The sequence below is a fragment of the Dermacentor andersoni genome, chromosome 10, assembly GCF_023375885.2.
Source record: "Dermacentor andersoni chromosome 10, qqDerAnde1_hic_scaffold, whole genome shotgun sequence".
Lineage (NCBI taxonomy): Eukaryota > Metazoa > Arthropoda > Arachnida > Ixodida > Ixodidae > Dermacentor > Dermacentor andersoni.
In genome coordinates, this window is record NC_092823.1 from 133200175 (window position 1) to 133224196 (window position 24022).

General features: G+C 46.0%; 2 protein-coding genes, 1 long non-coding RNA gene and 1 other non-coding gene across 5 annotated transcripts; 1 reads left to right on the forward strand and 3 right to left on the reverse strand.

Annotated features, from left to right (window-relative positions):
* Positions 1-5924: 5924 nt before the first annotated feature.
* On the reverse strand, positions 5925-5998 carry TRNAT-AGU (transfer RNA threonine (anticodon AGU)). Its single transcript has one exon. It is a non-coding gene; the product is annotated as a tRNA-Thr (tRNA).
* A 436-nt stretch (positions 5999-6434) lies between these two features.
* LOC126545119 (uncharacterized) lies at positions 6435-7528 on the forward strand. Its single transcript, XR_007602291.2, has 2 exons — positions 6435-6694; positions 7297-7528. It is a non-coding gene; the product is annotated as an uncharacterized lncRNA (long non-coding RNA).
* LOC126545116 (uncharacterized) lies at positions 7529-8263 on the reverse strand. Its single transcript, XM_050192842.3, has 2 exons — positions 7891-8263; positions 7529-7745 (listed from the first exon to the last, which is right to left on the reverse strand). Exons 1-2 carry the CDS (start codon positions 8082-8084, stop codon positions 7547-7549), a joined length of 393 nt encoding a protein of 130 aa, XP_050048799.1. The 5' UTR covers positions 8085-8263; the 3' UTR covers positions 7529-7546.
* A 3204-nt stretch (positions 8264-11467) lies between these two features.
* ND-75 (NADH dehydrogenase (ubiquinone) 75 kDa subunit) lies at positions 11468-23986 on the reverse strand. Of its 2 annotated transcripts, none has more exons than XM_050192815.3 (6): positions 23256-23986; positions 21978-22295; positions 19972-20442; positions 15575-15880; positions 14607-14762; positions 11468-11829 (listed from the first exon to the last, which is right to left on the reverse strand). In XM_050192815.3, the coding sequence occupies exons 1-6, from the start codon at positions 23910-23912 to the stop codon at positions 11524-11526; spliced, it is 2214 nt and encodes a 737-aa protein (XP_050048772.1). In that variant the 5' UTR covers positions 23913-23986; the 3' UTR covers positions 11468-11523. The 2 variants fall into 2 exon arrangements, with proteins under 2 accessions (XP_050048772.1, XP_054934207.1); XM_055078232.2 differs by having other exon boundaries at positions 11468-11865.
* Between the last annotated feature and the right edge of the window lie 36 nt (positions 23987-24022).

Sequence of the window (24022 nt, forward strand, 5' to 3'; positions counted from 1 at the left end):
TGGTACGTGGCATTGCTCGTGGGAGAGCTAGTTCCAATGGCAATGTTGAACAGCCAATTTAACAGCTGTCAATCAAGTCGATCCATTTCCCATAAAGTGGTAAGGAAAGAGGTAAGAGGATGAAATAAAGTTGGCCAGGTGATGTAATGCATAGGGCAGATAACTGCTGGTTTAGTAGTGTTGTTGGTGCCAAGGGAAGGGGAGTGCAGTCGAGAACGGCAGAGAACCATATAAGTGGTGTGATAAAATGAGGAAATTTCCAGATATCGGATGGTGTCAGCTGGAACGAGACGGGGGGTCATTGAAGATTGCTGAGAGAGGCGCTAGCTTTGTCCTGCAATGGTCGTAAAGTATAGGCTGATGATAAAATGTTCAATTTCTCTTGTAATGGGGACATTTCATGCATACATTTTTTTGGTATGCACTTCTCGGTAGTATAAGCTGAGCCTAGTGCACCAAACTATAATGTAAATGGTGAATGCAGTATGTAATAACGATTGGACTCCTAATTTGGTCATGCTACCAGGGGTTCAAATTTTGAAGCAGAGCTTAACGTTTGTGCGAACAAGGCAACTTGTGGGAAGCTCAATACAGAAATGGAAAGGGATTGAAGTCTGGACATGTATTTGGTGTGTCAGGGTGAAATGAAGGATGATGGAGTCAAACATATGCACTTCTTGCTAAAAAATCAAGCAATTATCTTCTGGTACAGCTCCCGAGCCCATGGTGCTGCATCGTGATTGCCATTGAGTGCATTTATGTTATCCGTCTGCTACTAATCATATCTGGCAACGTTAAGACTAAAGACTAACTCTAGTCCTGCCAGCCTAGACACTGTACTGGCCGAATTGCAGAAACTAACTGCAGGCCAAACAACACTTGTGCAGGAGCTAAAGGGCCTGAAACTGCAGCTGACCACCACATACAAAACAATCAACAACCTGAATAAGGGCATGACCGACTTAGAGGCCCATTATCAGGCCCTCGTGCCTCTATGCCAAGACATAGAAATACTACAAACAACATCAACTGAAACAACTCGCCTGGTCACAGCGTTAGAGGCCTGTTTTGACGACGACGAAAACCGATCTCGCCGCAATAACAATCTTCTATGGAAATACTGACCGCACTACAAATGAAACTTTTACTAAGTCTGAAGAATTAATAATTCAGATCTGCCATGATCATTTACAAACCGACATCAACCCCACAGATATAGAACGGGCACATCGCTTAGGAAAACACATCAAAGATCAGAATCATCCAATAATAGATAAATTCGCCCATTGGAAAACGAAAGACGCCCTTCTGTCAAAAGGCCGAATGCTCAAAGGAATAAATTATAATGTAGGTGCAGATTTCTCTCGCCTGACTTGAAAAGCATGGAAGACCCTTTTGAATTTCGCCAAATCTAAATCACTTGCATACTCTCTATGCTATAAAACCTTGTACATTGGCCCTAAACGATATATTTTTCATAAATCATCTAACTCTGTAAAAGAAATTGTGTAGCAATCATCCTTTCCTCTACAAAAAAAGAATCAACCAGAACTTGCACTTAGAAATGATCTTTTGTTTTCCGCAGTCTTTACTAACGTACGCAGTTATCTTCTGAAGTGCGAGCTTGTATCTAACATCATATCATCAACAGGCAGCAACTTGCTCATTCTAACAGAAACTTGGCTACACAGTGACTTCACTGATACTGAAGTTTTGGCCGAGCTACCTGATTTCCAAGTTTATCGAACTGACCGCGTAGGCACAAGGGGCGGCGGTGTTCTTGTAGCAGTTCACCGGCAACTTTTGCATTCATTTATTAACATCGCATCAAAAATCGAAATACTATGGCTATTATATCGCGCATCACCACTTACAGTGCTGCTGGGGGTTTGCTACAGGCCTCCCCATGCCACTCCTGAATTATGTGGGGAGCTCAATAACAACTTAATACAACTTACGACAACCTACCCTAATGCCTCCATCCTACTTTTTGGGGACTTTAATTTCCCAAACATAGACTGGAGCAAGGTACCATATTCTTCTATAATAGGTCCCTCAGAGGCAAGGAATTTTATCGACCTTTGTTTGAACTTTAATCTGACACAATTAGTTTTAGAGCCAACGCGTGCCGCACCAGAATCCGCAACCATTCTGGACCTAATCCCGACTAATAATCCCAGTACCCTCTCATCTATTACACACCTTCGAGGAATTAGTGACCATAACGTCAGTCATGCTACTTTACACCAAATAAGACATAAGAAATCTATAAGGCTGTACGAAAAGGGTGACTATGACGCAATTAACCACGAACTTGAGACCTTCCCCACGTTTGAACCCGCGTATCACAATCAGTCAATATTTGATAACTGGTCGATGTTCAAGGATAAGTTAACAAATTTGGCTAACAAATATATTCCTAAAGTTCACATTCGCTCCAGTAACCAAAAACCATGGTTTACTAACACCTTAAAAAAACTAGAAAATAAAAAGAAACGTCTTTACCGGGCTGCTAAAATTAACGGGAACTCGCATCGATTGGAAATCTACTACAAAGCTGAAAACGAATATCTGATTGCTATCCACAGCGCAAAGCGTTCCTTTTATGGCACCAAACTCCCAAATTTGCTGCACACTAACCAAAGACAATTTTGGCAGGTAATAAACCCGCATCCTTTTCACACTATTATGCTTACCAATGACTCACATGAGACGATTACCGATACTGAATGCGCTGACACTTTTAATTCCGCATTTGCAACAGTATTCACGAAAGAAATCAAAACAAATATTTCTTTACCTTTGTACAATATTGAAGGTCACATGCCATGCATCCCATTTCATCCATAATCCAGAAGACTAAGCTATTACTATCTTCATTTGGCATTGATGAAATTAACTCTAAACTTCTAAGAAACACGAGACACATGGCTGCATCATACTTGTCCTTACTGTTCTCACAGTCACTCTCTTCAGGAAACATGCCGGGTGATTGGAAAGCGGGAAAGGTAATTCCAGTCTACAAAACAGGTAACTGGAATTCTCCAATAAATTATCGAGCCATCTCACTAATAAGCATGCCATGCAAAATCATGGAACATGTCATCTACTCTCAAATCATTGCCTCTTGGACAGTAATCACTTTTTTCACCCTTCACAACATGGTTTCTTGTGAAACTCAATTAGCTCTTTTCACACTAACCTTGACACCAATGTACAAACTGACGCAATCTTTTTGGATTTTGCAAAGGCATTTGATAAAGTATACTTGACATAAAAATTGTTACAGCGTAAACACATGCAACCACAAAGTATCAAGGACGGGACACAAGCGCTGACTGTCAACTAAGTTTTATTGACGGCTTGTGTCCCATCCTTGATACTTTGTGGTTGCATGTGTTTGCGCTGTAACAATTTTTATGTCAAGTATGCACCAACTCTCCCAGAAAGAAGTTTTAATGATAAAGTATCCTACCGACATTTGCGACTAAAACTTCTACTGTTGAACTTGGACCCTAACGTTCTAATCTGGATAAAGGAATTTTTGTTTAATCACACACAAATGGTTTTAGACAACAATAATCTGTCAAGTCCCCTCCCAGAAACCTCTGGCATGCCCCAAGGATCTGTTCTTGGTCTCCTGGTATCTTTAATATATATTAATAATTTACCTCAGTGTGTCTCCTCTAATATACGCGTGTTTGCAGATGACTGCGTCATCTGCCGCTCTATCAACAACTCCTCTCACCATACTGCTCTCCAAAATCATCTTAATAGTGTTTTACAATGGTGCAGCAATTCGCTGATGACCCTTAACGCCAACAAATGTAAATTCGTGTCCTTATCCCCCGTTTAAACCCTTTCTTCTTCCCATATACAATTGATAACACACCATTAGAACCAGTACAATCCTACAAATACCTAGGTGTAACCCTATCTCACGATTTGTCTTGGCGCGCACATGTCACTAGCATTATCTCCACAGCTAACAAAACCTTAGGTTTTCTAAAATGAAATCTACGGCACGTTCCACCAGATGTAAAATTACTAGCATATAGGTCACTTGTCAGGCCGAAACTGGACTACGCATCAGCCATCTGGAACCCGCATCAAGCATATCTCACCGACGCATTAGAATCGGTTCAAAATCGTGCTGTTAGATTCATTCATACCTCATACTCATACGACGTCAGTGTTTCATCTCTGTAATCAGAATCCGGCTTGTAAATGCTTTCATGTCGACATTGCATTTCCAGTCTTTCCCTGTACCACAAGTTCTTCTTTTCTTCCCTTAATCAAGAGCCTTGCATCACAGCAGCAGCACACATATCTCATCGCATCAGCCATCCACTTCAAGTAGCGCACCTACATGCATGGACTAACAACCTTCACAGCCTCCTTTTTCTTCCGTACCTCCACAGACTGGAACGGCCTTCCCACCAACATCGCTACTATCACTTCTCCATCTTCGTTCACAGAACTTGTAACCGACCATTTTGTTAAATAATTATTTCTCACAATGTTTTCGCTATTTTATAAAAATCCACCCCGTATGTAATGCCCCTGCAGGGGACTGTTAAGGTAATAAACTCAACTCAACTGAAATTCATGAGGGGGAGGGCTGAGTGGTTCCAGTCGTTCTTGTCCACAAGGGGCTAAATAAGAGGCCTCGAATTAGTGCACTCCTTTATCAAGGCCAGAGTAAGGCAGATCCACGTGCCTTTGGCTATGTCCCATGCGAGTTGATTCGGCAGGCTTCTGGCTTGAAATTTCGGACCCTACGTTTTGGACTGGACAAACTGCCGTGATGCCAGTCGCACCATGTGCCCGACTTATTCATTGCCACAGGGGAAGCACATAATGTTTGTGCCATGGTTGATGCAGATTGTTTGGTACTGAAAAAAAAAAAAAAAACAAGAAACAAATTCGAGGATGCCTATGAGCTCTTATTACGAGTTGTGAATGTGAAAGCATTAACGTGCAATTGAACGCTGCTGAGCTGTCGTATGAGTTTTGTGCTGCAAGTAATGTTTGGCGAGTTTTGCTGCGGGGTATATGTTATCGAGTTTTGTGATTAAATTGGTGAGGGTTATTTTTTTCTTGTACAGTGTCTACATTAGCACATTGGCTGTAGAGTCGATTCATTTGGATGATATTGCTGGGAAATCAAGGCCACTGCACACTGCATGACGACAGACCGAGGAAGCAGCAGCGGTCACTTAGGCAGGCAGGCATGTGCAGCAACTAAACGAGAGCGAGGCCGACGAGAACCCGTCTTGCCCCGCGGTGGCGTGGCACCGTATCTGCATAGAATAAAGAAGTATCTGCTCCGTTGCAACAATGCCCTCTACCCTCGTACAACTCTGGTGTGCTATCGTGTCAGCATGTGTTCCGTTTCGCCCGCTCTGCTCCATTGAGGCTAGGCGAGGCGCACCTGCAACGTAGTTGGTTCTTTATACTGTGATGTGGTGTCGCAGCCAATGGGAAGGTGCCGTTTCGCTGCTACAGACACCACCAGCTTTTTCGCTCAATGGGCAATTTGATGCTTTTGCATAAAAAAAAAAAAAAAAACAGTGCGTACTAGCATGGATATCAACTATCTTTTTACAAAGCACTACTTCCTTTCGATTGTGTTTTGCCACCTTCAACTGACTTCAGTGTATTCATCAGTTGAAGGCCTTTCAGCACCGATCAATGCTGCTTGCCATAGCTCTTGAGGCTTCATTTATAGCTTGTTGGGCACATTTTGTTGTGAACTGCCTCGAGTTCCCATTTTCATTTCAGTGGCACAGGAGCTGGGGCAATGGGTGCGAAATTATGGAGCAAATCAGTGAAACGGGTTTTACATAAGTAGAAGGAAGCAAAGACTGCGCGAACGTGTACGAAAAAGAAAAAAAAAAATGCGGCATCACATTCACGAATGCAGGCACCGGTGGGATTCGAACCCACGATCTCCTGTTTACTAGACAGGCGCTTTAACCAACTAAGCCACGGCGCCGACGGAGCGAGTTGCAAAAATAATCTATTATGTACAATTAGCTTCGTATGATTTCTAAAAATAATTTTTGATGATCCGTAGCTTTTGGCATGTTGTCTCAGCTATTATCTTCGGTTTAGAAACCAAGTTGTGTCTGTGTCGACAAATTTTAGGATCGGCAAAAATCTTTATTTTACGCACCGTGGATGCTGCGACGGAGCGGTCTTACATGTGTCAGCAGCAAGTAGCACGGACCTGCACGGCTGTATGGGTGACTGCGCATACCCACCGTCGTGAATTTTTCCTTCCCAATATATATAAGTGTCGATTGTCTCGCTAGAGATACTCTACTCAATGTAGCACACGCAGAGTGCGCAAGGACGGAGCAGCCAGTCACGCAGCTGGCAGCTACCGCCAAAAGCCTCGCCAATCCGTGCCAAGCCAATCGTTCCGCGTGTGAAAGCAAAACGAAGCATTGGTGGATGCACCTGTGAAAGAGCGTCGTAGAGTTCATCCGACCAGTGTTATCTGATATCCTATTTCTGCCGCTTGTCAGCGTGGGTCAGCTCTGCCAGGAACAAGAGTGGTGCAGCATTAATAGGATTTGATCACCACAGAACTTGAACAAGAGCGTTATGACTGTGCGACGGAGATCTTCCATCAATCGGTAGCAGCTGAGCGACAGCGGCATCTCCGAGGGCGCAGCGTCAAGGGCAAGTGAGTAGCCGCAGTCTTGGGCAGCCCGGGGTCGCATGGCTACTCAGCGTGCCGGACTTTGTCATTTGAGAACGGAGGTCGGCATTCTCCGCGTGCTTGTGCGTACCGTTTTCAATCGGTTGCCTCCGGAGAGCGGCTTGGGCCGAGTGCGCAAGCTGTGTCGCACCCTTCGGCGTCTTCTGCGGTCGCGACGGCCGTCAGATGACTCGCTGGTGGCCCAGGCCGTCGCGGACTGCGAGTTAGCGGCGGCGTACATAATGCAGCGAATGCGAAAAGGCCACCAGCTTGAGACACTTCTGCTACTTCTCGCTTCCACTGCGCGGGCACGTAGCCTTGTCCAGTGGCTAGTCGAGAAGCGACAGGGCGAGCAGGACGGCGTGTCCAAGCTAAAGCGCCTATACCGCCACTTGCTTAAGAAAGGCTGCAAGAAACCAGTCTTGTTGAAACGCACGTGCCTACGCGCACTGCGTTCCGTCCGCGCGGGCCGCAGTAGCGTCGCTAAGGAGGCACGAAAGATGCGCTCTGTGTGTGAGCCGGCGAGCATTGTGTGATGGGAGGGATCTGAAGCTTGTTCCCACCAACCCTCCAAACTGTTGTTGCAGTGTCGTGGCGAAGGTTTATGCCGGGGTACGCTACGGTGATCACCACTGGCTGGATGGCGTTCATCTACTGGGGCTGGCTCAAGATCGCCCGGAACGACCTGTTCGTGCCTGTCGAGGAGAGGCAGCCCGTACCGCACGAAGTGCTGATCAGCTTCCTATCTAGGCAATGGAACAGCTCCGAATCGGCAACGCAGAGCGGCGACAATGAGAATAAAGAGCGGAAGGAAGCGTGTTTCTGTGGTCACTCTTTTTATTGCTCCTGCGTCCTGTCTTCGTCTGGCAGGCTAAGTCCGTGCGCCTGCAGCGCACACTGCACTTGGACGCGGGTCTCGCGCACTTGCGCTGCGCCCGCGCGGCCTGCCAGCAGGTCTCGCTCGAGCTGTATCAGTCGGCCGGTCAGTTCAGTCAGCTCTGACCGATCGCCGCCTTCGGCGAAACTGCACGCACCCCTGGAAAGATAATTACTGCTGGATTTGCTGCACCACGGAAAAACGCCAAATTAAAACTTGATGAACGAAGGACACGACGGCTTTCGTTTAGTCCGTGCTAGTCCTGTATCAACGTTAATTGCCGCAGTAGTCGGCGGGAACTGACCGAACCAGGCCTCTCCAGACAGCGACTTGGCGAAGCAGCTGGAAGCCCTCGCGGAATCCCTGGTCGAAACCGGCCTGCAGTGCGCGCTCTTTTCCCTCGGCCAGGCCGTCGCGAAGCCCGTCCTGATCACGCGCTGCCTGCAACCGCTGCCACTCGACGTCCGCGAGGCGGGCTTCCCAGTCGTCTTCGTCCATTGTGGTCACCGTCGTCGTCGTTTAGCCATTGCCGCTTACAACACTGAGCCCTCTATGCCTGAGCTCGAAAGTACGCGGACTATTAGATCATCCGCAGACTCCGATTCTCCGCATGGAGGTCGCTCCCTGGCTCCCTATTGCACATTCTGAAAACGGCTACCTTACTTTATACTTACTTTCTTAAATTGGATTGGATTGATTCGAAGTGTTGAAATAGTGGTGATGTCGATGGGCATTAGAGCCAATGTTCAGGGCCTACTAATTTGACGATGTTACAGGGAGTAAAACGTCTCACATGTCTTTACAATCATAAAAAGCCAAAATTGTACGCCGCTCCAGCAAAATTAACATAATATTAAAAAGCTGCTGCTTTATTTTCTGGCGACTCGCATGATGGCGGCTAGGAACGGCGCCCCTTTCGAAACAATGGTGGTCATATTACGTTCTTGCTTGGGCGAGGTGGGAGGAGGAAGTCTTTAGTTTCTTGGTACACAACATAAGACAGTCAATAAAATTGGGCTTGCCTTCCTACCGCTGCGTTTCGGCTACGGAGTAGGCGAGAGTAGCATAGATAGCCGCACCTATTCATGCACGCTACTGTAGACCTTGTCGAATTCAAATGGAAGATTCGGAGCGGGTGACCACTAGCGACCATTCCGCGAGCGACCGACTGCGGCGTAGAGCGGCGCCTCCAAATCCGCAATTGGAACATAAGTGCTGCCGCCAGAGCAAGTTTGCACCCGTGCACACCATGCAGCCACCCGCGTTATACTTGCGTGCCGATTCGTCTGCGCCTCCGCCCCCCAGCGGCGGCTTCTCCGTGATGCATAGCGCAGCACGCACGACACTGTAGAGACGTAGCAACAGGCAGCAATACAAGCACCGACCAACAATGGAAGATGTTATTTCCTAAAAGGCAGGGTAGAAGCAAATGTACAAACTTTTACAAAACTTTTCAAAAAGCTTTTACAAATTGCTGACTCCCACGTTGCAGCTTTGCACAAAAGGGGACACTTTAGAAGATAACATCTAGAGGGACAATTGAAACTACAAAGTACGAAAAACCTGTCATGGTTGCTTAATGGCTTTGGTGTTGAGCTGCTAAACACGAGGTCGCGGGATCAAATCCCAGCACCGGCCGCCGCATTTCGATGGGGGCGAAAGGCAAAAACATCCATGTACTTAGATTTAGCTGCACGTTAAAGTAACCCAGGTGGTCAAAAGTAATCCACAGTCCCCCACTGCAGTGTGCCTCATAATCACGTCATGGTTTTGGCACGTAAAACCTCACAATTCTTTTTTTTTTTTTAAGTGTGAAAAGCATAATGATATGCACAAGTGGACGGGGCAAGCGGATATGTCAAGAGGTCACCAGGAGACTAACCTAATGGGACATGCGGTGATGGAACTGTCGTGAACACAGTGCTGAGTGCCGGGATTCTAGAAAGCTACAGGGCACTGTCAAACTCGAACGTGGGTATGAAGGGAAACCACCCTCTCTAGCAGAAAGCGCCGCTGGCACGGCACAGACATGGCTTTGCAGTAGAGGCGTGCGGATAGAGACGGAAGACTCCACAGTCAGAGCTATGCTTCCCGTCACTTGTTGCCACAGTTACGCTTCAGCCACTGTAGTTACGCTTTCGTTGTAGTAGTTGTAGCCCAGTAGACAGTATTGCAATAATCTTCGTTTCCATGACCCTCCTGGAGATGGAGATAACACAACCGACACTAGCAGTTAGCCTTCTGATATCGTCAAGCGTGAGTGGGGTTAGTCAGGGCAAACGCAGAGAGTAATGTTTGTTTCACGTATGTAGTAGTATCGTGACATCATGGCGATAAGGATATGATTCAAGCTATGCTAGTACTTACAGCCCGCTCTCCTCAAACCTCTCTATCCTTACAAATCACACACAGCTGCTCATTGAGGAGCAGCAAACGACATCCTCAATGTAACCGATTGCTTTTGGCCTCATGGCAGGAAGCCAAAACATTATTTTGAAGGCTTGCTTGAAAGCACTGGCTTCAGCGTCACAGTCAGGATCATCTCTACACTATGCGAACTTCAATAGTCACATTCAGAGGTGCTGCTCAAGTACTGTGAGCAAAAGCGCACAGTGCGGTGTAGCTGCATTCATTGCATCCGTTGATATTGGTGTAAACAGAGGCCTAGAAGCGTTTTGGGAAGAAACAAGAAATACATCAGTCAAATGTTCAGGGCTGATTTTGGCAGAGCAGTTTTGATTGCTCCCACGTAGTCAAATCACCTCTGTGCTCTAAATCTGCCAGTGGAAGACTAATATGGTGCTCTCGATCTGGCATTGGAATGGTCTTGCTCCAAAAAGAGCAGAAAATGTTACTCTGGACATACTCTGAATCTGCCATTGGAATTCGCTACAACACATAGCTTCACCACAAACAAGGCTTCACACCTGGAATGCAGGCTGAAATCAAGTTGTACAGCATATGTGTGGCTGTTCAACCAATGTAATGCGTTGAGATAATTCCATGTTACACAGCTCTGCTAGAAAATTTTAATGTTTTTCTTGAGCCGTGGTCTAGAATTTTCCACTCGACTGTACACTGGATTAGTTGCACACATGCTGCGAAAGCAAATTTCCTCGCGGCACTAGGGGTCTCAAAAATTTTGCTCATGATTGTCCTTTAACTGTCGGGTTTTCTTTTTTTTCCAGCTTGTCAACTCCTACCATGTTATTTTTTTTTTCCATATGTTTATTCAGTTCTACAACACTACTTTTGTCCACGTTGTAAAGCATAGATGGACAAGCCACGCCAACTCGCCATCTGCCCCACCGAAACGAATCGACAAGAAACTGAGAAATGTGCTCCACCTGCCATGAGAGATTTATCGACAAATTTTGTGTTTAGCTGACATCATAATGGATGCAGCAACTGGTCTTCAACATATTTTTTGGACACGTTACTTGGAGAGGGGCAAGGATCCAGTGAACTTGCAAAGTGAGAATGCGTGCGAGTAGCAGGAAGTGTGTGGAGATTGGTTTCAGAGTTATCTTGGGGATGGCAGTGTAAGGTTTAATGCAAGGAAACTTTATTTTGTGACGACTAGTCCAAATGATCCCCACTTGCGGAGGTAAATTGTCGATGAGTGCCATCACCCCCTGGATGTTGCAGACGTGGCGCACCAGAGTGTGGCACAGGTCTTTGGTAGATGTGGCCCAGCTCTCCCAGGTGCAAGGCATGGACGAGGCGATATTAATGCATGTGGTAGTGGTGCACGAGGACAGGGTCATTCCCAGTGCGTGTGTACCACGTTAGGATGCTGCCCACAGACCTGACAGATGGAGTGCCCAGGTATATGCTCAATGTGATGAATGACAGTGTTATTAATGCAAGGAAGCAAGCAATTCATCGGCAGGCGTTTATTCAAGCGTTTATTCCTATGTACAAACACACTAGTGGCTCAGTAGGGCCTGCTGGCCTGCTGGTCGACGGCTTGCACACACTGGGCCATGGTGGGCGACGCCCTGCTGATGACGTCCGTCATGTAGAAGTCGCGCAGTGCCAGCAGCTGTGGCCTTAGGGGTTCCTGTAGAGAGAGTTCAGTCTTGCCAGCCTTAACACTGCTATCCTCCTCGGGAACGAGCAGCTCCTGGCGCTCCCCATAACGTGTCAGGTGTGGTGCGACCTCATTCATGCGACCTCGCACCTCGCTCAGGTTGTCATAGGGCAGGGGCACTCCTACCACTTCCGACAAAGCACGAACAACCTGCGGCAGCCAGTCACCCTCCCACTGCATCGTTTGCTGCAATTCGACCCACACTTTCCCTGCTTTAATGCTAAACCAGCATTAGGTCAAAAGGAGACAAGACAAAAGAGATGCAGCACAGTCCTGAACTAATTGAAGCTTTATTCTGATGCACATCTGAACAAATATTGACAATGGTATAGAAGCAAAGTGAAAAAAGATAAACTAAAATCAGAAAGTACAAGACAAGGCACATATTGCATGTGCTGTCTTGTCTTGCACTTTCCGATATTGGTTTTGATCTTTTTCCACTTTGTTCCAATACCGTTTTCAATATTTATTCAGATGCATATCAGAATAAAGATTCAGTCAGTTACAGTGCTATGCTGTGTCACCTTCATCTGATGTCCCGGTCTCCTAAAGCTGATCTTATCATGGAAAGCCAACAACACCAATGCAATGTGTTAGCTATAATCACGACCGTCACAATGTAAACTGACAGTGTGCATCCACTAATACTGTAATTTTTATTACCAGTTGCATTGGCATCAGCCTAGCTGAAAGACTTGTCTGCCACCTAGACTGAAGTTTATTGGTATCAGCACTATATTAGCAGTGGTGTTGTGTCGACCTAATGTGATAGTACATTTATGTGCAATGTTATTAAAACAAATATGCAATTGTGTGGGTGGAACAACAAAAGAAAGAAAGGTGATGTAACTGTGCTGCCACATACAAAACAACTTATACCCCTGCCAAAGGGCACATGTAATATCATTCGCAACAAATGAGATTACGTCTTAATGCCATTTGTTGGTTCTACATGGGCATAGTGAATGACATTCACAGCTAATGGCATTCGCCAAATGAATGAGTTTCTCAATCTCATGCAAGCGCGACTTGTGTAATCTCGACAACAGGGGCTTGGCAAAAATTACGAAATCTACAAGTTAAAACGAAATATAATCAGAGTAAAGGTTGCCATAATTGCTGTTATGAACTTTATAATAATTTCATCACGTACAGCACGACAGTTGGAAGTGGTTTGTGCAGCTATATTCTTGTTCCCAGTCTCCGACTGGACGCTAGCATATCTTGTTGGCCATGTTTACAAACGCTTGTCTGTTTTTTTTTCATTTCTGCGTACTGTTTTCAAAGTGGCTAATGGCATTCGCCAAATGAATGAGTTTCTCAATCTCATGCAAGCGCGACTTGTGTAATCTCGACAACAGGGGCTTGGCAAAAATTACGAAATCTACAAGTTAAAACGAAATATAATCAGAGTAAAGGTTGCCATAATTGCTGTTATGAACTTTATAATAATTTCATCACGTACAGCACGACAGTTGGAAGTGGTTTGTGCAGCTATATTCTTGTTCCCAGTCTCCGACTGGACGCTAGCATATCTTGTTGGCCATGTTTACAAACGCTTGTCTGTTTTTTTTTCATTTCTGCGTACTGTTTTCAAAGTGGCTAATGGCATTCGCCAAATGAATGAGTTTCTCAATCTCATGCAAGCGCGACTTGTGTAATCTCGACAACAGGGGCTTGGCAAAAATTACGAAATCTACAAGTTAAAACGAAATATAATCAGAGTAAAGGTTGCCATAATTGCTGTTATGAACTTTATAATAATTTCATCACGTACAGCACGACAGTTGGAAGTGGTTTGTGCAGCTATATTCTTGTTCCCAGTCTCTGACTGGACGCTAGCATATCTTGTTGGCCATGTTTACAAACGCTTGTCTGTTTTTTTTTCATTTCTGCGTACTGTTTTCAAAGTGGTGCCACGCTAAAGCCTATCCACCAACCATGGAAGCCAACTCTGCAGCTTTGTAGGAGAACGAGAAGCGAAAAGTGCACTGGACTGACGACAATATGCGTGCGCTGCTGAATATGTGGGAAGACCACCTCACCGATTTGCGCAGGGCGAAGCGCAACCTGAAATTATACATCTCGTTTGCCAAGTGCCTGCGTGCGCAAGGTACCGATCAACAATTGCGTAAGTCAGTTTGTATACCCGTGTAGACAGGGAATGCAAGACCGCAATGACATTCGGTACGACTGTCGCTTACTGTGAATGACATTAGACATGCCATGTGACAAGAGGTATTAGTTTACTAGTGCAATAAATACTAAATTTTCCAACACATATAGTATTCATCAGTAAGGATGCACCACTAGTTTTTCTTTACAGACACAGGGTCTGTTTCATTTTAACATGCACTTCACGATAATGGATCAAAATAATAAAACAAGGGCAATATAAAGGCAAAGGAAGGACTAAAAGCACCATAGAAATGAAGCCTTGAAGGGCCAGCAGTGTAGGGACTTGCCTTCAGCAGTTTCATTTCTCCAAAAAAGGCTGTTGGATAACACTGTCACCATGGCTACACTCCGTTTCATGCTTAACAGGCAATGCTGCAGAAGCTATGCAAATAGTGCACAAATACTTCATATATTGCAACTACAACTTGTGGTTGCAAGGCTATGGGAAATAACATAGTTGTTGTGCATTTTGGTGCTTCCGATATGCTACATACTATGTTTTAGTTGCGAGTGCCAGCGGTGCACTGTGGCCGCTGGTCATAAAAATGTCTCTCTACTTGTCCAGTCAAACAAGTTCTCAGAGCTGCGATGTCTTGCATGTAATAATCGTGTTATATTTTGCAACATAAAGGTGTGGGACTTAATGCTGCACTGAATTACATGATGTATACCTATATCTTCCTTGCATGTGAGAGAACTCTATGTATCCTTAGTAGTGCTGCCTTAGTAACGGAATATAGGAATCTCACCTTCCAATCCTCACGAGCCAAGCCGGGAGGGGTGACAGCAGGCAGTGTTTGCTGAGCACGCCCTTCCGTGTTCACATAAGTGGCCTGCTTTTCTGTGTAGGCTGCACCAGGTAGCACTGCATCTGCCAACTCAGCTCCTCGGTCACCGTGATGACCCTAGACCAGAGGAACCGAACAAATTCAGGTCGACAACTCGATAACTCCCACAACCAAGTAGGTGACATAGCTTTCCTAAAAGCAGCCGAATACAAGCGGAACGTTTATTTCATCTATGAACTCGTCCCAAGCAAGCAACGGGACCAAATTAGAGTGCACATGTTCTTTTGTAGTTTAATGCATGTTTACACAAATGGCTCAATTTGTTAAAAACTCCCAAAATAGATGGTTGGAAACTAATTTATCACTATTGCTTACAGCGTCAGCTTGAAATAAGCAATGATGGTGATACAACAATATTAAGACAACAAAGGCTTCAATCCCAAAACGTGTTCAATCTTACGGTTAAAAGCCAACTGCAATGAAATACAAGACCACTTAAAAAGCCTACTTTCAGACAGTGTAGATACACAGCCGCCTCCGTGCAAAATTTTACATTTGAAATACTAGTGAATGCATCACAAAAAGCTGGTAAAGGTGTATGGTTTTAATACCACAACTGGGAGAAAAATTTACCACCATTACCACTTGCTGGAAGTGACTGGCACGATTTACGAGGTTAGGTGAAGACAGTGGCTGTTTGTTGGCTTGGGAGTGACATGCTCAGGCTTACATCATATCCGCTGATTACCAGGTGCACGCATCATCTACTTAGCTGCTAATGAAAATTTAGACATTGGCCATCCCTGCACCTTTGCCAAGATCGCTTTAATGGTAATACATTACTCATATAGAGCCATTTTAGCCAAAGTGCAATTTTGTTGCAGTTGGCCTTTAGAGCAGGCGTTATGTGGACAAGGAAAGAAGCTTGCCTGGTAGACAATAAAGCAGTTGGCGGGCAGGTCTTCTCGCATCACGGCACCCTCATCAGCACCGAACAGATACAACACAGACGGCTTGGCCTGGCGGGCGCTGTCGGGGCCCGGCCGGTACCCCAGGTCCAAGGCTGCTCCTTGGCTGGCCGTCCGCTGTAGCACGTTGAGCACCCGCCACCCAGGCTCGGCACTCTTAGCCTGCCGAGCCACCTGACGTGCCAGTGACAGCACGGCCGCTCCGTCGGAGCGCTGCAGTGGCACGCTGCCGACCAACACCAGGGGGCGCTGGGCCTGTGACAGGGTCTGGCAAGGACAAAAGGCTATGACGCTTAAGTTGAAGTTTATCAGCCGAAGTAAGTAAATGCAAGAAATGTACATAAGGAGCATCTATATCCGCAGCATGAAGCTAGAATAGATCCATACCTCCACAACACTGACAGGTACTATATGTAAGACAAGGCAGGTAATATAACTTCTTTTTCCATGTAGGTGGGAGACACCTTGCATTTTATATTATTTGGAACAATGTTTCAGCGTAACAAGAAAGGCTTTATTTTGATTTACCTGGACAGGGATATTGTTCCACAAAGGGAAACCAACACTAAATAATCATATTTTCCCTTATAAATATTTTACTAGTGGCTACACCTGGTTACCAGCTTCGTAGTCTCTAACTGGGAAGACCTGAAAACTGAATAGTGAAGTGGACAACTATTAATTATACAATTGTACACCATCACTGCTGTTTTGTCGTTGATTAGCAGGTTTGGCAGCATGACCTGATATTTATTAAGGAAGGGCCTAGTAGGGACTGCTTAACTTGCTCAGAAAAAAACAATATCGCTTTAGTAGCAGCTTTAAGCAGACACAGTAGAACCCCACTGATGCAGTTTTCGAGAAACCGCAGAAAGACGACGTAACAGCAGGGAAAATGTAACAGTGGGGAGGTCCCAAATCACCACAGCAATGTCAGAAACAGCTTTGCGTGCATATATAATTAAGGGACACATACTACGTTCCGTAACAGTCGCCCCTTTCTGCTCTTAATATGCTTCACCGCATGAGCTCACTTTAAGGAACCGGCAAAAAATACCACGACACCGTGACAAGCTTATTTGGACCGACGATCACATACTGCTGCCATTTCATACTTCCAAATTTGCCTCTGCATCACTTAATTCATGCGACCACTGCATTCAATTACATCGCAACATGCAGGAACATTACAGAATACATAGGAGTCAATGGGCTTTAAGTCATGACCGCAAAAACGTGACAGAGCAGCAGGGAAAATACAACAGCGACAAACGGATCAATACAGTTCCACTGTGCTGTATGTATGGCCCAGTACAACTGCAAGCAGACAGCTAATAAAAAGAACCACTGAAACTGAATATCACAGACAGGTAAAAGTTATTAGAGCTAGGGGCTGAATTCACAATACCTCCATTTGTAAACAATCTTGTAATCGGCCAGCCAATGTTGATACAAATTTCAATATACAAGTTTTCTGTGTGTATTCTTATGACATGCATTGTGAATGGCAGTGCAGTTTTGCGCATAGGTAATGCAAAATTTCAACAAAATGAATGAAAGCTTCCATCAATAATAATTGGCAATAAGAGATGAAAAGAACCTATACTTTACTACCAGTATTGATTTCCGAGTAATATATGTGATCCCTAGGATTTATCCTCGCGTTGTTCTAGATAGGCAAGATAGCAGCAACACTTGCATTCATCCATGCTAAGGAACCAATATCACCACATTCACAGCACATGTGCAATGGCTTTGCTGGCACCACAACGACAGAAGTTTTGTTTGCACGAACAAGTGAGCAGGTCGAGTCAGAAGTTGAGCTGACCTAGGCTTACCTGACCGTGTTTGCATGCATCTTGCAAGGGGGGGGGAGTAAGCTAGTCAACTACCCCGCACTACGAGCCCAGTACTTGCAAGTCATGAATGGCATGCGCATTTATCTGCGTGACATAGCATTCCGGACAGTAAAGTAGCGAGCGCAGAGTTTTAATGAAAGGATATGCAAGTGAGACAGATTACTATCACTGTTTGGAGGCAAGCTATGCCCCAAGACGTGTAAATATGTTTTTCAGTATATCATAGGCGGGCGTTCAAGGTACCACTAAACTGAACAAAACCTTAGTGTAGTAAACAAACATTCTGCAACAACATGGGTTTATTAGCTATTGCAATTGTGTTGAAAAGACACCAAAATAAAAAGAACAACAAAAAAGGAAAGAAAGGAAAAAAAGAAAGCCCTGCGCAGCACTTTTCACACAATGGCGCATGAAGTGATGTGCCCATAAGCACCTTGAATAACCTTTTCTTCGTCTCTCTCTCCAGATCTTTGACTCGTGCAAGCCACAGCAGCATGCACTGTGACACAATCTCGACTGCTGTACAATGAACAAAAGCTAATCTCTCAACTCTGTAAGCGTAGCAGCGAGTGTGGAAGACTGCAAACGCTCGTACAGCCAGATGGTAGCTGCAAAACCTCACCTCACGTTTTCACCGCAAATAATTGCTACTCCAAACAAGTGCGTCTCTGCTCAACTGGCAGAGTGGAAATACTCCTTCCAACACCACTACCCACATTACCTGTGGCATATGTTTATGCATGGTTAATTCACCACTTGCTTTTTACTTTCAGGTTTTGGGTATTGTCTATTGGTAGTGGATGTAGTTCATGCTTTCTTGCATACAAACCTTCCGTATGAAAACCGAAATATCTATATTGTTTTTGTATGCATCCAGTGCCGCAGTTTCATACTTCAAAATATTTGCTAGATAAAAGTTGCCCGACCCAGATAAAACATTTTCTTAATAGCGTTTGGACAGTGCATGCCTGTATCAACATATATTTGTTGGATTAAAGGAACACTAGCCAGAAACATTAAATAGGTGTAGAATGATAAGGCATTCTTTCAAAACTTTATTTTAGTTAATTCTTCTGTTCCTTTAACCTTGTGCTGAACCCTCATGCCAGTAAGTGACGTCATGAATTTCAAAGCTTGGGTTGTTGTGGTGCAGTAAATGATCCAGCAGCTTGCTAAGCTTAGTCTCCGACTCCTTTAAAATACAATGGTGGTTCATCGTCACCAATAAGCATTTAACCAGGTCCAAGCAGCTGCCATCAAAATCCACAATATCATGGCGTGCTCATGTGGGAACTTCACTAAACTTCACTTTTATGCCTTTTTTGGCTTACCAAGCCACATCTCACAACAGGATTGGCCCTTCTGGTAATGCATAATTTACTGATGCAGCTCAACTTATTTTTCTCTTTAAGCCACTGATTTTTGCATCTAGGCTGTGATCAAACATGCAGCCGTAGATTCTGAATAAGCATCAAAGGCCTAAGGTTCTTTAATGTGCACAGAAGTTCTAAGCACATGTGTGCTTCTGCATTCCAAGTGCCACCATAAGAGCACGGTTGTGAGCGTAGGAATTCACGGTCACCATTATCTCATGCTCGGCAACAAAAAACTGCACCAACTTAACAACCTCCACTGATTGCCGACACACAGAGGGAGGGCGGGGTGGAGAGAGAGAGAGAAGAAATAAAGGCTATGCCTAAAGAAGGTAGCCTAACCTTGTTTCTTAGTTCCTATCAAATCTCCCTGAATGAATTACTTTGGCTGTCAATGGCAATTCTCTAAGACACTCAACTACTGTTAGGATAGTTGGTTGTAAAAGGCTAGTTTGCCCAATGGACCTTTTCCACACCTCTGTAAGCTGGCTGCCCTGGAAAGCTGTGGTGACGCCCAGAAGTTATTGGCCACACACATACTCCATTCCTGTCTGAAACGCAGAGCCCACAGGGTAAAATCTGCTGGGGCTGTCAAGCTACCTCAGGTCTTTATTTCTGCTTTCCTCTCCATGCATTACTCCGAGAAATGTGGTGTTCGGCACACTGAGGCAGCAGTTCTCTGGGACAAGGTTGCAGCTACTGTTCCTTTTCAAGGGGCCCCACCACAAACAGTGGACAAAGCAGCCAGTGATGGTTGGGAGCTCAAAGCAGCCAAGGCAAGACAGCATTCACTTTTGCTTTCTCTATAAATGCACGAAGTGGGCCTGTGGACAAGAGTCCTTGGGGGTATTTGGAGCTGTGAAGGGTAGCCACCTTACAGGGATGTGGAAAAGGTCCATTACACTTGGACAGACTGATCCGGGTTGCAATTGCAGATATGTATTTTACTTATCCAGGTTCATGTCCTTGTTCCTCTAATGAAATCCTAGACAGTGTCTCAATGTCCAGTATTGTTGGTAGCTTTAACTGTTCATACTCAGCTGAGATGCTCCCATGTATACAATGCAAACAAGCTGCATTGTTCTCGTGGGTCTCCTGAGCAGAGCACAGCCCCAGCAGTACTCACTTTGCAGAAAGGATGCGATCCTGATGCTAGGGCCTGCAATGTGGCAGGGCTGTCACCCAGCTGCTCATAATCATAGGTGAAGTCGATGGGTGGGCCAACAGCAGCTATCTGAAGCTCGTTGTGCAGCCAATTTTTGCGGATGCGTGCGTTGAGCGTTGTGGCTTCCCAGCGTGGGTTGGCGCCCAGCAGCAGTACCAGATCCGCTTCATCAACAGCAGCCAGGCCTGCACTGAACAGGTAGTCGGCACGCATGTCCGCTGGTCCTGGGAACCGCTCTTCTGTGCATAGTATTTCTGCGCCCAATGCGTTGAGCAGGTCCTTGAGCGCTAACAGGGCTTCAGCATCTGCCAGGGCACCTGCCACAGCCACAATGCCTCCTGTGCCGTCTGGAGATGCAGCAGCAGCCGCAGACGAAAGGCGGCTGCCCACTGCTGACAGTGCTTCTGGCCAGGTACACGGCTGCAGCACTCCCTGCGCCATGTGTTTCACATTGTTGGTTAAGATGTCAAGGTGAGCTTGCTGGCACAATTGATAGCCAATCTTAAAGTGAAAGCTTTCTTTAGCTACTTACTTGGGTTTTTGTGGTTGGTGGCTATTGACAGTTAATGATAACAAGAATGAGGAGGAGAAGAGTAAAGAGTGAAAGGAAAATACACATGCAGGGTACGAGGAGAGAGAGGTGCTTGATTGGTAGGCGCAGGTGACGGCGTCATGCACATAGGTGTAGTAGAGAGTAGACGAGAGGGTGTGCAAGGCCCCATCCTCCACGCCAGAAATTCTTCAGAAAAACCAGAAAGCTACACCTGACTTCGACTGTCATTTTCTATGGTTTCAGCTAGTTGTTTTTTTCTTCTTTTTCCTACTGCACAGACGAAATACAAATGAGAAAAAAGAGCAATGCCAGCAGTCACTGCTACTTTCGGTTTCAACTGAGGCTTTCATATCAGGGGAAAAGTGAAAGCCTGAGAGCATAGCATGGCCCGAGTGCTCACCTGCTTACACATTGAATTACGCGTAGAAAACTAGGAGCATGTGATGGCAGACAAGCAGTGTGAATGAAACCACCACCTGGAACACCTGACCCACCAGGAACAGCTCATTTTCCACTTCACTTTAGTTCTTCCTTCAAGGACAGGAAGGCTGACACACAACTTACTCACTATATTTTAGATGTGAATGATTAAAAAGCTCAAGCACAAGATAGCTTGACTTGTTTTTGCACTAGAAGACCCAACATAACTACAATTGAATAAAACTAATTTCAGAACTTCAGCCAGCTCAATCTGTTTCGAAATCACTTTGAGGCCACTTAAGCAAGAGAAGGGTAGAAATTTGGCCTTGCTGGTACGACATACTGAAAGTAAAGTGCAAAAGAACAGACACAAGTCGTGTAATCCCTCTATCCATGCATTTTCTTGCACTTTCAGCATTTAAGCAAGGCTGATGAAAAGACATACAAATCAGGAACAGTATAAAACGCACCTACTTGTGATGTTCAGGCTGCTCTATATATTGACGGATGATGCTGTGAGATGGCAATGGCAATACCGATTTTGCTGTGCATTTAGGGCTGTGTTATCCCAGGTGTGGAAGTGTAGAAAATCCTCTTTCTGCCTTGCAAACCAGCCAATCATTCACTTCCATATTAGGCAGAGCACGGAGCTGCGGCATCAGGCAAGTTTTCAGGGTCATGTGGCTTGTCAAACCCACAAGCAGAGTGCAATGTCAAATGTAGGCAGCCACATAACCCACAATGAAAATAATAATAATAAATAAATACAAAGGTTTTCCTCCAGCAAGAAGTAGCATATTATTCAAGGCAATTACGGAGAAAAAAATAACATTAGAAACGCATTGGAGCCTGTAATGTCTACAGTATAATGGATGGAACATATAAACTATTCCTGGAAATAAGTACTAGTTGCTCATTCGGCTATCGAAAAAAGTGGCCGTATGCAAATTGGGCCTGTGATGCAATGAACAGCCATACACAAAAGGTGCCCTACCTTCTGGTCTCGCAGCATTGGTGTTGTGAGGCGCTGGCGGCGAAGGCCATCGCAGGCGAAGCGCGTCTTGTCCGAGATCCATTCCTCGTTGATGTCATCATTACCCCGCGGAAGCACCCGAAGCAAGTCGCCCGTCCGTGTGCTGAGAACAATGTTGCTGCCCAAGCCGTCGAGTATGTCGATGCTCTCCACCTTGCGCGTCTCCCATGGCCGGGCCACAAAAGAGTATGGCTTTGATGTCAGGGCTCCCACGGGACACAGGTCAATCACATTGCCTGACAGCTCTGACATGAACATCTTCTCCACGTAGGTGCCAACCTGGGTAAGAGAACACCTTCAGCCATGGGAGAGTCACATGGTCACATGACTTAAGGCAGTGAACATCCCAGTGTTAGCCATATTACATGTCTCGACAAGAGCTGTCTTTATCAGAGATTTTGCAAGCAGACATGTGTTTGTAAATGTTTACATAAGCCCATTTGTTTTTGTCAAAACATTAACAGAGAAAAATTCACTTGTCGAGATGCGAACACCTGGCAGAGGCACTAGACAGCGGCAGATTCCTCTTAGCATTGAATAATTTTCCTCGCACGGATGCAGCAGTACTGCAGAACTCGTGTGGCATCTTTTTCGTTGCAGGGTGCTTTTTTTGTCACGATGATAGATTGCATTTTTTGACCAGTACTGCTCTAGGAGGGCACATGTAACCGGCAAACAGAGGCCTCAGGAGGGCACCTGAGGTTATAATAAAGCAGGCAGCGCAGGATCTGCAGGGCACTCACAGGGCACAGGGGGGATCAAAGGTGGAAGCAGGGCAGTCCGCTGGTTGAGGCTTCCGTGTCCGGAGCGTGCCCCAACCTAAAGACGAGCCCAGGTTTTAGCTTTGGTGTTACTGTTGCCACTTTGGTGTCCTGGAGGCGCCGCCAATAATGCGAAATAATGACAAGTTGTGACAACTAGTAAATAAAAACTATTAAAATGTATAATCACGCGCAGGAACCAACTTGTGACGCAGCGCTGCGACGCACGTGCGAGAATTATGCAACGCCAACGAGGAATCTACACGAGACAGCTTTATCCATTCAAACGAAAAAGAAAGTAAATGCACCATCTTTCCACGTTGCGTTCGAGGCGCAAAGACATGGATTATGTATTGAAGGCTGTGGTGCCTGTTCCAGCAGAGAGTGGGACTTGAAAAACGAAAGAAACGCCGATTGCGTGTCTTTCGAAGATAGCAGCCACAGACGATGCTGAATATGGGAAGGGATTGGAAGGCACCTGCATGTCGTTGCCACGGCCCGTGGTGCCGAGATCGTCGACGCCTGCCACCTCGCTGGCGAAGCGTATGCAGCGCGTGCACTGGATGCAGCGGGTCATGATGGTCTTGACCAGCGGTCCGACGTCCTTGTCCTCGACGGCGCGCTTGCCCGAATATTGCACGTCGGTGAAGCGGCTCCGGTCACTGCCGAAGGCCATGGACTGGTCCTGCAGGTCGCACTCGCCACCTTGGTCGCAGATAGGGCAGTCCAGCGGGTGGTTCATCAACAAGAACTCCATGACCCCCTCGCGGGCTTTGCGCGTCATGGGCGAGTCGGTGCGGACTCGCCAGCCCTTCATCACAGGCATCGCGCACGCGGCCACGGGCTTAGGGGACTTCTCCACTTCCACGAGGCACATGCGGCAGTTGCCCGCCACGGATAGCCGCTCGTGATAGCAGAAACGCGGGATCTCAACCCCAACCATTGCGGCAGCTTGGAGCACGGTGGTACCAGGGTCGACGAGCACGGGCCGGTCGTCAATGAAGACCTCAATTTTTTCGGGCTTCGCCTGCTGTTTCTGCTGCTGTAGGCATGCGGCAGTGCGTAGGGGAAGCGCAGTCTGTACCAGGGGCTTGAACGAGGCCCTGAGCCCCTGGTTTAGCGGTACACGAAGCATGTTTATACGGGATCGGCTCACCGGCCGACCTGTCTGTGGTGGGGAAACTGATGGAGGTCACATTGACTGTAGCGCCCCCTGTATTATCGCGGTTGGCATGGTCCGCCGAT